We start from the raw sequence: 14,604 nt of genomic DNA on the forward strand, positions 1-14,604 counted from the left end.
TGATCATGATGTCTTAGTCAAGACTTCCATCTCATGAGACAGCGCACCAATGTCTTCCAGCCGGAGAGGGTCGATGCCCTGTACAATCAAATGGCCGGGGTCCAAACCGGGTCACATCGTAGGACCATGCGTGGTCTGATCATCCGGGTCATCTTCGGCCTTTCTTCTCTTAGACCTCACGGCATCTTTGATGTTGTTCTCATCCCCGCTTCCGACCACATTTCCGGGGCTGGCCTCCTCAAATTTTCTTTTCCTTCTGATTCTCTTCCTCGGGATTTCACGAGGCCGGGTGCTCTTTGTCTCTTGGGGTTTGTCTTCAGGGGTTTCCAGGGCTTCGGTGCCGCTTCTGGGTGTAACAGCAGAATCATGGACTATCTTCACCAGCCGGCGTCTGCCGCAAGCTCGAGGGGGATTGTCGGTGCATTCTGTCGTCCTAGATTAGGTTGTGCTGCTTGTCAGTCCGTTTCTCCTACAGGGACGGCGCACAAAAGACCCAGTGCACGCCCTCACATTTCTTTCTCTTTTTCCAGGTTATCAAAGAGGGCATCGATGTCCTCCAGCTTCGTATGTTCGAACTCCTCGAGGTCTAAATGATCGAAGTTGAAACCTAGATAGTCGTTCGGAGTTGCTTCTTGCAGAATCTCGTCGACAATGAGATCCCACTCGGTCTTTTCCTGGTCGGAGGATTCGTGAGACTGGGCGGGGCTAGCCTTCTGGGGAGCCTCATCGAGGTATTTCAAAATTTCAAGTTCCTCATCGCCAGCCAACATTTCGGCAGACTCATCAATTGGATTCAATCGGTGGTGTCGGATTCAGGCTTTAGTGGCTTCAGCACCTAGGCAGAGCAATCTATCATTCAACTTTCTGATTAGTTTTATTTTGCGTCTTCTCCGGGGACACGAATCCAAACCTGAGTCAATATCGGCAGCGATCCATGTCGGAAATTCGAGAAACATAATCGGAGATCGCTGTGTGGGGAAGTTTGGAGGGGATTTGAGGTAGAAGAAGGTGAGAGATAGCGCGAGGAGTTCAGGCACGACGCTACGGTGAGCGCCTGGTGAAGAAGAGACGGAAGGAACGACTAGTAACAAGGCATCCAGACACGCGTGGATGCCATTCAGCTAGGGCAACGACGCGATAGTAAAACCTCAGTTTATTACGTGAATGGGGAAGGAACGAATGCTGCAACTTCAGTTTGCCCTTCAAGAAACCATCCCTGGATTATCAAAAATACCAGCTTGAAAGTTCCTGTGAAATCTTTTTGATTTCAAGTGCAAATCCAGGTGATCCACCCTACGATGAGACGTAGTTTCTAAGGGAATATTATGGAGCATATTATTCATGAGGCGCTTATACTACTCTGTTGATAATTGAAGGTGGTTTCAGGTTTTTACTATCCTGGTTTGCTTTTCTTGTGTTGCTTTATAGTATCTTTGCTTTAGTCTCCGTGCTTTGATCTACCTGCTTTGGGCTCTCTCTTTTGGTCGCTGAATGCGGGTTACTTCAGTCTGTTAATACACGTTCAGTTTTATTTGCTCTGCTAGAATTACTTCCTTCAGATGAACAGTCTCAGTGATTCTATTTCAAACATCTAAGGGGCAACATGGCAGCGGTTATCCGGAATTTCCTGGTTCGTACCTAAGTATGGATTCTATTTCGTCATGTATCACTCTGCAACTGGGAACCCATACCCAACCATCAGCGCTGGCTCCTCAATATTGTGGTGTTGATAGCTATCTCGTAGTCAGAATTATATTCGCAGCTGCAGTTGGCAATAGGAAAGGATGCAAGTAACTTACCTCAGCACACCAACCGCGCCAGGATCAAGCATCAGAGAAAGGGGGAACTCCATCGGGTACCCAAGCCATCGCTTGGTGAAAGCTCGCAGAAGGTGTCCATGGGCAACAAGAACAACGTCGGAAGGATTCTCGCCGTGCATGCTATCCTTTTGGAATGCACGAATCTCCCGGATCAAATCATCAATGCGGTCGGTAACCTGCTGAGAAGACCTACAGAATTCTGTTAACAAATACACTCACAGTTTCCAAAAAAAAAGGTGACTCTTACTCTCCGCCTTCACAGCCATCGCGCCAGATATCCCATGGGCGCTCAGAATCCAGCCCGCGCTCCTTTCGCAGCGCACGGATCTCACGCGTCAAAAGACCTTCGTAGTCTCCATAGGTCCATTCAGCCAGTCTATCCGTCTCCGAAACCTTTTGCGCATCATTCAGAGCCTTCTTATCAGCATCAGAGAAGGCAATGTCAAAGGTCTGCTTGGCCCGATTGCGGGGGCTGATGTAGACATGGGCGAGGTTGACGGGGTCAATCAGTTTTCCGGATCCAACAATCATCTTTCCGGAAGCTTGAACCTGCTGCTGGCCATCTTTGGTGAGATCCAGCTCAGTCACGCCGGTATACTGGCCACTCTGAGACCACACCGTTTGTCCTGTGGCGAGTTAGCCATAATTTCAACGGAAACTTGGCCCGAGTATGACCGGATACCTACCGTGACGGTATAGGAAAACACGGGGAGTGCCGGCGTCTTGTCCAGGCATTTTAACGATAGATTATATGCACTTTTTTCAGATGGTTGTCAAGGAATCCTGGTCCCCGAGTTGTTGATGGAATGGGGTAGTGGGGGAGGGCCGACTGAGACGAAAAGTATTTCCACCGCCCCGATTCGTTGACCCTCTCTCTCTCTACCCTCACCGAGCACCCACTTTCATTTTCGAAGACACCCAATATTCTCATATTATTGACGCGTATCAAAATAAATAAATTCAAGCATATGGGCGCCAAGTTACTCGCGATGGTAGTGACCGACATAGCCGACCGCGAAGAATGACTTCAGGATGCAATGGATAAATATTACTAGCAGCTTCAAGTTGAGATTAAAATCATTTTCAATTGTCTATGTCGGCAGTCTGATAAAGTCTAGAACTTATATACTTGGTCCTTCTCAAACCCCAATCTACTCAAGATACCCGGTGCACTGCGAGACCCAACCAAAGAGTTCTCCATTCCAGGCGGACCGCAGACAAAGACATGAGTATCCTTTCCAGAGCCCCGCATCACCTCTTTCAGAAGCTCTTCCGTCACATAGCCCTTACGAAGACCGGAACCTTCATCTTTAGGGTGACTGACAGTATAAACGTATTCGAAACGATCTGGGAACTGCTTTCTGTATTGCTCGAGCTCATCCCTGAGAAGAAGATCTTGCTCGGTATTCACGCCGAACACAAGATTAATCTTGGTCTTATCCTCTGGGTTGTTGAGAATGCCCTGGACAAGTTGGTATATGGGTGTGATTCCTGCACCACCCGCGACCAAATAGACCTGGGAGAATTTATTTGGCGTCCACGAATATCCCTTCAGAGCCGCCATGAAGGTGAGTGTGTCACCAGGCGCGAGTGAATGGAGATGGCTACTAGCTTTTCCGTTTGGGTATTTTTTCACCATCAGTTCCAAAGAACCTTCTTTCTCTAGAGATATCTGTCGTTAGGGATGATGAGGAAGTCGATGGGACTCAAGGGTCTCTTACCAAGATTGCTGATAGGTGTGTATGGGCGGAGGACTGGTAGCCATCGGCCCTGTGGCCATGAAAATGTAAGAAGGGCCGCTACCGTGGTGTTAGTAATGTGATGAAGTAGTGAGCTGCTGCGAGCAAAAACTCACAGGTCAATGTTAGGCCACTCTTGGCATTTTGATCTGGAAACTCGAAAACCAAGCGCTTGGTGTTGTGATTGACCTGGTCGACGCTCTGGAGGCGCAGGGTCTTAGGACCAAAGCCACCAAAAACCTTTGGCGCCTCTATTGACTCTGCATGGCCTGATGGGAGCAACGATCGTGTGCCATAGTATGTACCAGCTCCTGCAACTGCAACGGCGGAGATGATCGCTGGTCTAGACTTCAGCGTATGCCATACAACTCGTGAAGAAGCCATAGATGATGTATTGTATCAGACAAGGAGTTTCGAAATAATTCGAAGGTGTTATGGGGCAATACTAAGTCATGAAGATGATAAGGGTGTACTGGTAATTATATAGCGCCGGCACCCGGGGAAGCTGAGATCATATGCCTTTATGGTAGCACAGTAAGGCAACCAACCCGCGGGTAAAATGTGATCCTATCAGAGTCCGGCAAAAACCGCCCCAAACCCCGATGAAAGCTCAAAGCTCAAGTCGCCGTTCGCATCAATCGACCCGATCGGAATGTCGGGCCATGGAGCCTCCGGCCGCCGACCATCTCCACCACGTCCATTATAGAAGCTCTGACCTTTCCATGCTCTCGGTTTTTACCTTCGGGTAGAAGACATTTCTGTCCGAATCTAAAAAAAAATCGTCGGACAGAGTTCGGTTACAGCAAACCAAGTTTTTTTTTTCAATATTTGACTGTAATATCCCCAAGTCTGCACGTTCTAACAATGACAAGCAGTTTCTCCGAAGCTAGGTTGGAGAAAATTGATGTTGAATAATCGAAACAATCTTGAAAAGGGAAAACTCAATTTGGAACACCCCTCAGCCCCCTATGTGACTTCTCAAGAGGCCTGACACCTCGGTGTGGCCTGCTCGGATTGCGAAGTCTAGCGCCGAACTGCCATCTTTATCAGTCGCTACCACATCAGCGCCATTCAAGATTAAAACCGACGTCAATTCGATATTCCCATTCCAGGCAGACCATATCAGGGGTGTCCATCCAGCTATGTCAAAAGCAGACGGATTAGCACCCCTATCGAGGAATAGTTTTGCTAGTTCAAGGCTGTCGAAGCGTGCTGCTAGGTGCAGCTCCGTGTCACCGCCGGAATTTCGAGAAGGAACGATTGCTCCTGCTAGCATCAAGCGCTTTGCGATGGCTACATACTGCCGTGTGGTAGCGTACCAAAGTGGTGTCATTCCAGCTGCATTTGCCAAAGAGACGGTCGCATTTGCTTCTAACAAGCGGTTCACGGCCATCTCTTTTCCTCGAGAGCTCGCCAAATGAAGCGCGGTCTCTCCCAAACTATTTCGCGCGTTGACGTTTGTCCCTTGTTGAATGAGAAAGGATATCGTTTCGTCGTCGCTATAGCGAGAGGCATATATCAGAGGGGTGTTCTTGTCATCATCGTGGGCCTCAAGGAGGTATTTGTGCCCACGATCCACAAGTAAAATCCGGAGTATGTCTTTGAATCCATTCAAAGAAGCAACGTGGATTGCCGACATCCGCTTGCGACAGCATACTTTCAAGTCGATTTGCAAATTATCCTGCAGGATTTTCATGGCAAGAGTTTTATTTCGCTGGGTTAATGCGCAAAGAAATCGGTAGCCAGCAATCTGAGGTCGCAGAAGTTCGAAGTTGTTCTTGTTGACGCAGCCTAGTCTGAGGAGATCATCTTGATCTAATTGTTCGGCAATACATACACGTATCTCGGGCGGCAGCGTTGCAAAGGATAGACAAGCCATGGTTCTAGCCAGTCACTATTTTTGCTTTGAACGGAACTGATACCAAGAAACTTAGGCCCGTTGCACAAACAGAACACAGTAATCCGTGGAGTATAATTGATCTTACCTACGAACCACTTGGGGTAGAGGGGACGCTTCACATGACTTCACCGCCAATTTTAGTTTGGCCCAATATTTGGTGTAACAATGGAATCCTTTTGCGTTGATCTGATTCAGGATCATTCTTGTGATTGGATCCGTTTTGGGCCGACCCAAATAAGGCTCAGAATCCCCCTTGCCTTGCTAGCAACGGGATTATCAACGCTAGCGAAAAGATAGTCAAGCTGAAGTGGAGTTAACCCAAGATTTAGGCTCATGTATTTTTCAACCCACGCCATATAAGATTGAATCGAGTAGAACGAGCTCTTCACTCATCCCCGACAACTTGGAGCGCCAATAGACAAGACTGGATAACCGAAGCCCATCGACGGAGCGCGCTGTAAAGCCATGCCGTATTTTATTTGACAAGGTCCACATTCCCAATTTATTGGAGCAATGAGTATCACAATTAATTGAGGCTCTGCCCCAGGCTTTCAGAATGTTAAATTTCCCCGTTAGACCGCACGAGATGTGGCCAATTCCAATCGTTTTATGTGACAATCAAGGTCCCGAGGGAGATCCCAGAGTCCGGCAAAGACCGCCCAAAGCCCGCTAAAGGCCGATCAATACTTTTAAGTGGAGCTTTACCGGCGGATCTCACCGGAATGTCGGTCATTGAGCGCCCCGACAATCAACCATCTCCACCACGCCGATCATACCATCATAACTCTACCCTAGAACTTATTTAAATCAGTGGTGGCTGTCTTCGTATATCTTTCTAGTTTGCTCGATTTTTTTAACCCCGCCAGACTGATTTCCTCCGAAAAAATGGCATCATATCCCATTGGTTTCCGTGTCGCGCAGGCTGTCGGCATCTCAGGCGCAGCATGGCTAGCAGGTAGGTGGCTCTATCATAATTACAGACCTTCATCTAACGCTCAACTTGCAGGAAATATCGCAGCACTTAGCACTATTACCACACCTGCTCTCGTTAAATCGCAAAAAGAAGACAACCCTCCCATTGGGCTGCTGGCCAAACAATGGAGGAATGTGTATGAAAATGGAAAATCAAAGAACCAGCCCGTTGCAGTTGGCGTGACTTCTGCATTCATCTATCTTGCTTGGTCTGTTCGATCAGGCAGTCCCTTATTCCAGAAGGCTCCCATCAGCAGATCCGTGCTTTTCTCCGCGGCAGCTGCTCTGACGATGAGCATCGTCCCATTTACGTTTGTTGCAATGTCAGGCACAAACAACAAGCTCTTGGAAAAGAGCGAATCAACAAAAGAGGCTTCTGATGCAGATACGGTGGATCTTGTTGAGCGCTGGACAACTCTCAATCAAATCAGAGGACTTCTTCCTTTGATTGGGGCGTTGTGTGGTATGCTTGGTACTTTGTTGTAAGCATGAGAGATGGGAAAGAGTATTAATATTTAATCTACACTCTTAAAAAGTTAGCTACACCTTTGTAGATATATTGATGCCCACATGGTCTAAATATGAACCGTATACCTAGGTATGCAAATGTAATGCCAAAACGCATACGGAAGCGTGTATGAGAAAACGAAATACCACTACTTGAAGTTATGGAAAAAGCGAAATCTGCAGAGACAGGTCCCCGATGTTGCACCCCGAATTGAAACAGAACGTACGGAGTACTAGAAACGACAAGGTGAGTACACATGAGAAGATTGTTACACGGCAATTTCAACAGTCTATGAATTAAAAATCCATTTGTGGCAGTCGTACGTATTTTTATAGTTTCAAGATAACAAGATCATTTGTTTACAGAGGTTCTGAGAGAGTGAAGTCGTACCGCAGAAGAGACGTCGGCAATTTGTCCTTGTCAAATGCCCCAGTTTCTGTGACTCAGAAAAATTCATATCTCTAGGTTGACCCCAGTTGCAAAATGTTCTCTTTCAGATGCCATATTCTCTGTACCGTACTCGGAGCGAATCGTGGTCTAGTACACCATCTTCGACAACTCGTAGGTGAAGATCTCGAATTTTAAAGTATAGGATCTAGTATTCATACTTTCCTTGTAGGATATGAAATTATTCACGGACGGCCTACTCGGCATTTCCCTCCTGGGGTTGCACATCACACCATCATCGTCAGCTCTGGTGGTGAAATGTCACTGCGCTGGAAGTCATAATAACACTGTTCGAGTTTGCAATGATATCGCGGAGCCATATTGAATTACTCTAGCTGTGGATTTCAAGGGTGCTGCGTTTCTGGTACCCAGCAGAAACGATTCATTAACAGATGTCGTCGACTTGGATATGGGTTTACCCAGTGTGATGACTGCTCTCCTTGTTCAGGTGACTGATTTTCGAGTACTGCCAGCGGTGCTATCTTGAAAATTGGAAGTATTGAGACTGTGACTCAGACTGCGGTCGGCTCAGGCTGGGATTTATTTGAGGGAATGGATTCAGTTGCCACAACGGTTATTACTACGGTATTCTATCGAGGTTCTGGCGGATAATTCAACACTACTAGTAACCTTGGAAGCGACTCGGAAGATGGCCCTTCGTTTGAGACACCAACTGTTACTAGCACACTAGTATGCAGTAAGTTATGTTTAACCCGTTGAAAGTCATTTGATATTAATTCGAGTCTAAGTTGGCCTTTCTTGTGAGGCTTCAAATATATTATGCAACGAAATATGTTCCTGATAGAGATCTGGTGAACAAGAATTGAAATAACGAAAATTGATCCGTATCATCTTTGCAACGACTCGATTGGAATTCACCCTTTTCAAAAGGGGATTGGGGTATAGTCGAAGTCATTTTAAGCAAGGTCGCTGTGCATCATAAGCCATCTTCGATCTTCTAGTTGTTGACCATCTCGCCAGTCTCGGTCACAAGGTGATCCTCAACACTGACGGGGCCCTCTCCGACACCGGTCAAGATAACACGGCTAACGCCATCCTTCAGGCCAGACACGACGCGAGAGTCGATTTGGTCCAGAGAGACACCAGGGCCAACGTTGGCCAGCTTCTCATAGAAGGGGCCCTCCCAGCCAGTGGCGCTGGCACCGATGATAGACTTGACGGTGCCGGCAACGAGCTCCTCGTCCTTTTCCTCGTAGTAAATGACGGCGTTAGGGCCTGCATCGAAAGTGTAGGCAGCAACAGTGCGGCCAACAGCGTTGTTAATGTCGTGCACAAGGCGAACGGCAGCACGGGAGACATCGTTCATGTAGAAGATAGGAGGCCACGAGTCAAGGCAGGTGGCGTGGAAAGTGTTGGAATCGCGCATAGTAATCTCGGCGAACTTAGGGAAGTCACGAGCCTGGATGGCAGCCTCAATGGCGGTCATACGCTCGGGGACAACGTTCTTGGCACGGTGGTCGAAGAGGTCGGAGGTGTGAACGGTAGTCTGCATGCCCTCAGTGCTGGGGACGTCCTTCTTCTCGGCGCTGACAACGAGGATCAGAGCCCGCATCTCAGGCCAGTGAGAGGCGGGGGCGACCTCCTCGGCCAGGCTGTCACTGCCGTCAGCGAGCTCACCAGTGCGCCACGCGACATAGCCACCCATCAAGGACCGACAGGCAGAGCCCGAACCCTGTCGCGCAATGCGGCTCAGCTCACGCGCAGACTGAGGAAGCGAGTAGAGATCAGCGACGGCCCGGACAAGGGCAGCGAAGCCGGCAGCAGAGCTGGCAAGACCAGCAGCGGTGGGGAAGTTGTTCTCGGAGACAATGCGGAGAGGCAGAGTCGAAAGCTTGGGGAGGGAAGCATCGCCATCCTCGAGGGACTTTCGGAGGGCACGGAGGTTGGAGATACAGGCGAGAGTACGCTTGGAGGACTGAATCTCCTGGGGCTTGCCATTGAGGTTCAGGGTATCCTCAGCGGGGTATTTGGCAGAGCAAGAAGCGGTGGTCAGGGTGCGAAGAGAGCGCTGCGAGAGAGTGACGGAGAGTGACGAGTTGGTGGGGAGGTTGAGAGTAACATCACGCTTGCCCCAGTACCTTTTCAATTCATATTGATTAGTCTATTTTCATTTTCGTTTTCGTTTTCATATGTATTTGCATTGAAATTCCATGTTTGACTGCCAGATACCTGCAGATGAGGGGCAGGGTTGACATACTTGATGACCGCAATGTTAACAGGGGCGGTGGTGGTGGCCCGGTAAACGGACTGGTTAGAAGTAGAGGCCATCACGAATAGAAGAAAATTGAGTGAGAGATATCACAGAATCAATTATGAAAAGGAAAAGGAAAAGGGGGGGGGGGACTGGCAAACAAATCTATTGATTATGGGGTTGGCGGTCAAGTTTATTTAGGGGCGGCCAACAAGGCGGTGAGGGCAAATTTATTCCAGAGTGGATGTGCATCTTTACTACTGTCCCACTGGTACTTTGGATTAGCAATCCACTCTGCATCTTCACATCCAACATGGGCGTCGGCGCAAGTACCCCATCTGCTCCTGCAGAACCCCCTGCAGCGGTAGCAACTTGCCCTGTCGATCACAAGACCCGTGAGGTCTGGTTACAACAGAATGGCAACGCGCCTCATCCCCCGTCTTCGCCCGATCAGTCCCAAGCCGCGACAAAACACCAAAGACCATTATCGACAGATCGAGAAATTAGCACAATCCCGCGGGCCGGTGATCAGCAAGCAGGACAAGCCGGTCCCGAGGGAAATAAGAAACCTCAAACTCCATACGAAGCCGCAAACGCCGCGTCGCATGGCTTGCCTTCCAATGCCGAATCCGAGACTGGCCATGACGAGGCTAGTGGTAACTGGATCTATCCCTCCGAGAAGCAGTTCTTCGAAGCCCTGATGCGCAAGGGCAATACACCTGGATCTACGACCTCGGCCTCCGAATTGGCCACCTCTGTCGCCTCAATCATCCCCATTCACAATGCTGTTAATGAACGTGCCTGGAAACAGATTCTTGACTGGGAAGGCAAGGTCCCGTCCTCCGATCCAGGCAGCAAGAAGTGCGGTGGCCCTAAGCTATATTCATTCCGTGGACTCGGAGTCGATCCTCAATTCTTGAGCCCCCGGGCTCGATTTAACGGAATCCTCGGATATCAATTGCCCTTCGATCGTCATGATTGGGTTGTTGAGCGCTGCGATGGAGAGCGTATCGAATATGTCATCGATTTCTACCAAGGGAAAACTACGGGCAGCAATGGTAACCCGGCCGGGTTGGCAGGAAACGCGGGCCCTGGAAAGCTGAGCTTCTATCTGGATGTTCGACCTAAGTTGAACAGCTATGAAGGTTGGAAGATGAGATTCTGTCAGTATGTGGGGCTCTGACGAAATCGCACGCGTTTTCACGACAGGGACGTACTCCCGAAGTCCCTTCAAGACATTTTTAACGGCGAACATGGAGCATAGCTAGGGCTTTAAAGGGCAACTGTATAATATGTATCACAATTTTGTACATTAGTAGTATCACATTAGAGGATCGAGGATCTTGAAGGAATTGATGTTCTCCATTCCACTTATGCCTACTATTCAATTCAATCAGGCTAAAACGAAGCCATGGTCTCAGCAGGGGCAGGAAATGATCACAGGGAGTTTGGTGCGACTAAAAAATAATACATCAGGGATATCGTGTGCAGACAGACATAAAGAACCAAGGTAAAGCGCCAAGTATCAAAAAAGCAGCTAGGGAAAAGCCACGCAGAAGATATCTATCCGATCACGACTGCCAGGATGATGATAGTAAGAATGACCCCCAAAATGAGCAAAAGGCATACTGCTGTCGACCTCGCTCGCTTTTGATGGCGACTGGCGCCACGTAATTCATAATTCGCGCCACGGGTATCCTGATTGACGTTCTCAACGTTGTCGCTGATGATGTCCAGTTGGCCTCCTTGCTCCGACACTATATGAGCCACATCTCTGAAGAGTTCGTTCAACTCTCCCACGGATTGTTCGATATTTCGGATCTCGGTCTCTCTTTCAATGATCAGGGATTCTTGAAAATCGACCTCGTCCTGGTTAGCGAGTTGGGGAGTCTCCTGCAGCTGCTGTTGCTGCTGTAGTTGAACATCGGTATTATCATGTGCGTGTTCGCCATCTTCAATAGCAGTGCGTGCTGCAACTGCAGATGCTCGCTGTTTCTCCAGTGCACGACGCTGAACGGTCTGGAATTCATCTAGGCCGGCTTTGAAATCGGATGATAGCTTTTGCTGTTTGTATTTTTGCAATGGCTGGAGTTTTCATCCGTCAGCTATAAAATTTTGTCAAGTTATAGTGTGGAACCGCTGAAACCTACGTTAACATCCTCCCATGTTTGGATCTTCTTGAACCCGTCTCCAACATCCTTGAATCCCGTCCGAGTCTCCTCCAGCATATTGTGTACCCGTTCCCGCACACGCTCGGTATCCCGCTTTGTTCCAAGCAGGCTGATTTGGTGGGTTAGGCGAGCAGTGTTTGAATTCAATGTGAACAACTGGTCGGAGAGCGACTCAGCCAGCTGATCGAAGCCGGGGTCATCGCGGTACTGGGCATCTTCGGATCTAGAGAACCCGCTCTGGGCCTCGAGGGAGTTTAAACGATCGAAAGACATATTGTTGGAGTGATGCAAAAGAGGGAAAGACAAGTAAAGTAGGTGTACAAAATCGAGGGAAGATGCGCCCTGCTCCGGGAACTGCAGGCACCACCTCCTCTCCTCACATGACGTTATCTGTCGGACTAGTCCCAGATAGGCTAGCCCGGACATTGTACAATCGCTCTGCCACAACTAGGCGGTAAGCCACATGTCACATGACAGATATGGCTGGTGTGTTTTGATACCTCAAAATATTCCATTATCTCATGGACTCGGCTTGACCACCTATCGGCGCAACAACACACACTCTCTCTCCCTGTTCGGCCCCTTTCCACCGCCATCGCCGTCGCTGGATTTATCGCCCTCTTCTGCAGCTTCTGCAACTCTTCAGAGGCTCATTCGGACCATGCTTTAAGCCTTGTCGCAACCACCTTCCTTTCGACTAATACCCATCCCACTCCAGCTCTCTCACCATGGCCCCCGCACAACCCCGACCATACCGTCGGATATTGACGTCCGCGTTACATCGACGCTTCGTACATGCATCTGCACTTTCTCTCTTGATTTGCTACGCTATTGCAATTTCAATTGGTCACACATCATCCTGTGAGTGTCGAGGCGTCGCTCGGGGCAACCTGGGTGTTTCTTCTGTCCCTCATATCTAACATTTCTGAATGACCAAGTTCTCTGGGCATGGTTTCCCCTCGGCTCGTGCGGTATTCGCACTCTCATGCTCTTTATTTCATCCCTTTCCATCTTTGTCCTCCGCGTCGGTCAACTTCACATCGGCTCCAGAACGGCTAAATCATCGCTTGGGACCTTTCAATACCTCTTCCCCTGCAAATTGCTCAAACATTTGGCTGGTATATTTTCTCCGCATGGATCTTCACCGAAATTTATCTCTGGTCATCACCAGCTAGTGCGGAGCTTGAAATGGTGAAACGGGGCAGGTAGGCTAAGATAGATCACGAAGATTGACACCACGCAGAAATTGACTCAATGCAGAATTCACGAGCGACCCACATTGAACGAGCGACCCATCTACATTCACACCTATCACTTACTTCTTGCCTGCACACAGGCAGTATTCCACCTGTACTGCGACTATGACCGTGTCCCCATACCTGTGGCCAAGCGAACACTCGAAAATGGCGATAAACGCACCCACCCTGTGCCTCCGACTCTGGCATACATCCAAAGTGCCCTCCCTCCAATGATCGCAACCGGATTAACAAGAAGTGCAGCCGTCGCTGCTTTGCTTCCCGTGGTCTACCCTCTGTTCTTCCGCCAGGCCGCATGGAGCTGGTCATTATACTTCGCGAAGCTGTTTTGGAACTTCTCCCGGTCATCTGCGCAGCCTAGTACTCTCCTGCTGACCCCGAGCTTTGTTCCTCTACTCATTCGGACCTTCTTCTCGGGCTCGTTCCTAGTTCTGCTCTGGCAGTCGACCAACGTTTTCTTCTCGGTATTTATCGGCAAGGAACCATTGAAGCGCGGCCAGCCTCTTACCGCTGAAGCCAAAGACCCCAACGGCAGTCTTATCACTGGCTTGAAAGCCAAGAAGGAAGTCGCGAAAGCTTTCGCCTTCTGGGAGCTCAGTCTTATCAGCCAGACTCTGCCCGAGCGTCGCAAGACAATCTTCAACGAGATTGATCGCGAAGGTGGTTCCAGCTGGTCTCAAATTGTCAGTTCTCTGACTGGTGTGATCAAGGCTATCCCGGACAGAATTTCAGCAAGCAAGGCCCCTGCCCCAGGCGCTAAGCCACCAGCGCAAACCTCGCAGCCTGTTCTCCAGACTCTTCCCAAATTGACGGAAGCACCCAAGACCGGCAACATCTTCGCAGATGCTCCTAAGGCAACCTCCCGGACAGACAAGTTTGGCGCCTCTTTTGGCTCGGCAGTCAAGTCCTATGGTCAGTCTGCTGATTGGACTCCTATGGCGCGAGCTCGTGCTCGCCAAGTCTTTGACCAAGCCTCATCCGCCATGCTCAGCCCTGAGCGAAAACAAAAACTCATCGCTACCTCGAAGGAGTTGAAGCTACTCACAGGTGGTCCTTCTGTCACTTACAAGCCCGAAGATGTCCACCCAATCATTGCTCAGTTCCTCCGTTCACCAATTGGCCAGCCTCTGCGTCAAACCTATGCCCAACGCGCATCAAACATTGTCCTCGGCTCTCCCGAGTCCTCTCTGACTTTGGTCGTGGATGCCATCGACGCCCTGACTCAGCTTTTGATTGCTAGTCTGGCAGAGGACCAATACGGTCGGGTCCAGGCCGATGTACCATCTGTGATTCGTCTCTTCACAGAAACAATCGTGACTTTGGAACTTTTTGTTCACCAAGGTGGACTGGATGCACACTGGACTGACGTATACTTCCCACCATCCAGCAAGCCCGAAGCTCAAGAAGAAGCACGAAAGGTTCCAGACATCGAACTCCTGGTCGCTTCGCTGAAGAATGGTCTTGGAGACTTGTTGAGCTCTTTCAAGCCTTACCTCCGTGATATCGGCATTGAGGGTAGAGACCTCCGACTCGCAAAAGAAGCGGCTGGTGTCGATGCGGAGGAAGATTTGTTATGATC

At 49.3% G+C, this 14,604-nt stretch overlaps 9 protein-coding genes across 9 annotated transcripts; 3 read left to right on the top strand and 6 right to left on the bottom strand.

The window, feature by feature from the left end:
* Positions 1 to 506: 506 nt before the first annotated feature.
* N7533_002514 (uncharacterized protein) lies at positions 507 to 770 on the bottom strand (the record flags this gene model as incomplete). Its single annotated transcript, XM_057099164.1, has 1 exon — positions 507 to 770. The coding sequence occupies one exon, from the start codon at positions 768 to 770 to the stop codon at positions 507 to 509; it is 264 nt and encodes an 87-aa protein (XP_056964300.1).
* Positions 771 to 1,666: 896 nt separating this feature from the next.
* Positions 1,667 to 2,555, bottom strand: N7533_002515 (uncharacterized protein; the record flags this gene model as incomplete). Its single annotated transcript, XM_057099165.1, has 4 exons — positions 1,667 to 1,733; positions 1,800 to 2,009; positions 2,068 to 2,446; positions 2,507 to 2,555. The coding sequence occupies 4 exons, from the start codon at positions 2,553 to 2,555 to the stop codon at positions 1,667 to 1,669; spliced, it is 705 nt and encodes a 234-aa protein (XP_056964301.1).
* A 379-nt stretch (positions 2,556 to 2,934) lies between these two features.
* Positions 2,935 to 3,943, bottom strand: N7533_002516 (cytochrome b5 reductase family protein; the record flags this gene model as incomplete). The annotated part of the gene is made up of 3 exons (XM_057099166.1): positions 2,935 to 3,482; positions 3,542 to 3,619; positions 3,676 to 3,943. The coding sequence occupies 3 exons, from the start codon at positions 3,941 to 3,943 to the stop codon at positions 2,935 to 2,937; spliced, it is 894 nt and encodes a 297-aa protein (XP_056964302.1).
* Positions 3,944 to 4,517: 574 nt separating this feature from the next.
* Positions 4,518 to 5,438, bottom strand: N7533_002517 (uncharacterized protein; the record flags this gene model as incomplete). Its single annotated transcript, XM_057099167.1, has 1 exon — positions 4,518 to 5,438. The coding sequence occupies one exon, from the start codon at positions 5,436 to 5,438 to the stop codon at positions 4,518 to 4,520; it is 921 nt and encodes a 306-aa protein (XP_056964303.1).
* A 906-nt stretch (positions 5,439 to 6,344) lies between these two features.
* Positions 6,345 to 6,917, top strand: N7533_002518 (anthrone oxygenase family protein; the record flags this gene model as incomplete). Its single annotated transcript, XM_057099168.1, has 2 exons — positions 6,345 to 6,414; positions 6,466 to 6,917. The coding sequence occupies 2 exons, from the start codon at positions 6,345 to 6,347 to the stop codon at positions 6,915 to 6,917; spliced, it is 522 nt and encodes a 173-aa protein (XP_056964304.1).
* A 1,427-nt stretch (positions 6,918 to 8,344) lies between these two features.
* Positions 8,345 to 9,675, bottom strand: mvd1 (diphosphomevalonate decarboxylase MVD1; the record flags this gene model as incomplete). The annotated part of the gene is made up of 2 exons (XM_057099169.1): positions 8,345 to 9,485; positions 9,605 to 9,675. The coding sequence occupies 2 exons, from the start codon at positions 9,673 to 9,675 to the stop codon at positions 8,345 to 8,347; spliced, it is 1,212 nt and encodes a 403-aa protein (XP_056964305.1).
* A 236-nt stretch (positions 9,676 to 9,911) lies between these two features.
* On the top strand, positions 9,912 to 10,781 carry N7533_002520 (cytochrome c1 heme lyase CYT2; the record flags this gene model as incomplete). The annotated part of the gene is made up of 1 exon (XM_057099170.1): positions 9,912 to 10,781. The coding sequence occupies one exon, from the start codon at positions 9,912 to 9,914 to the stop codon at positions 10,779 to 10,781; it is 870 nt and encodes a 289-aa protein (XP_056964306.1).
* Positions 10,782 to 11,161: 380 nt separating this feature from the next.
* Positions 11,162 to 12,042, bottom strand: N7533_002521 (SNAP receptor PEP12; the record flags this gene model as incomplete). Its single annotated transcript, XM_057099171.1, has 2 exons — positions 11,162 to 11,683; positions 11,749 to 12,042. 2 exons carry the CDS (start codon positions 12,040 to 12,042, stop codon positions 11,162 to 11,164), a joined length of 816 nt encoding a protein of 271 aa, XP_056964307.1.
* A 455-nt stretch (positions 12,043 to 12,497) lies between these two features.
* Positions 12,498 to 14,602, top strand: N7533_002522 (nucleoporin NDC1; the record flags this gene model as incomplete). Its single annotated transcript, XM_057099172.1, has 4 exons — positions 12,498 to 12,630; positions 12,708 to 12,887; positions 12,941 to 12,974; positions 13,030 to 14,602. 4 exons carry the CDS (start codon positions 12,498 to 12,500, stop codon positions 14,600 to 14,602), a joined length of 1,920 nt encoding a protein of 639 aa, XP_056964308.1.
* Positions 14,603 to 14,604: the final 2 nt, after the last annotated feature.

Source organism: Penicillium manginii (assembly GCF_028828005.1).
Source record: "Penicillium manginii strain IBT 31320 chromosome Unknown utg000002l:1.0-5564898.0:1.0-5567710.0, whole genome shotgun sequence".
Lineage (NCBI taxonomy): Eukaryota > Fungi > Ascomycota > Eurotiomycetes > Eurotiales > Aspergillaceae > Penicillium > Penicillium manginii.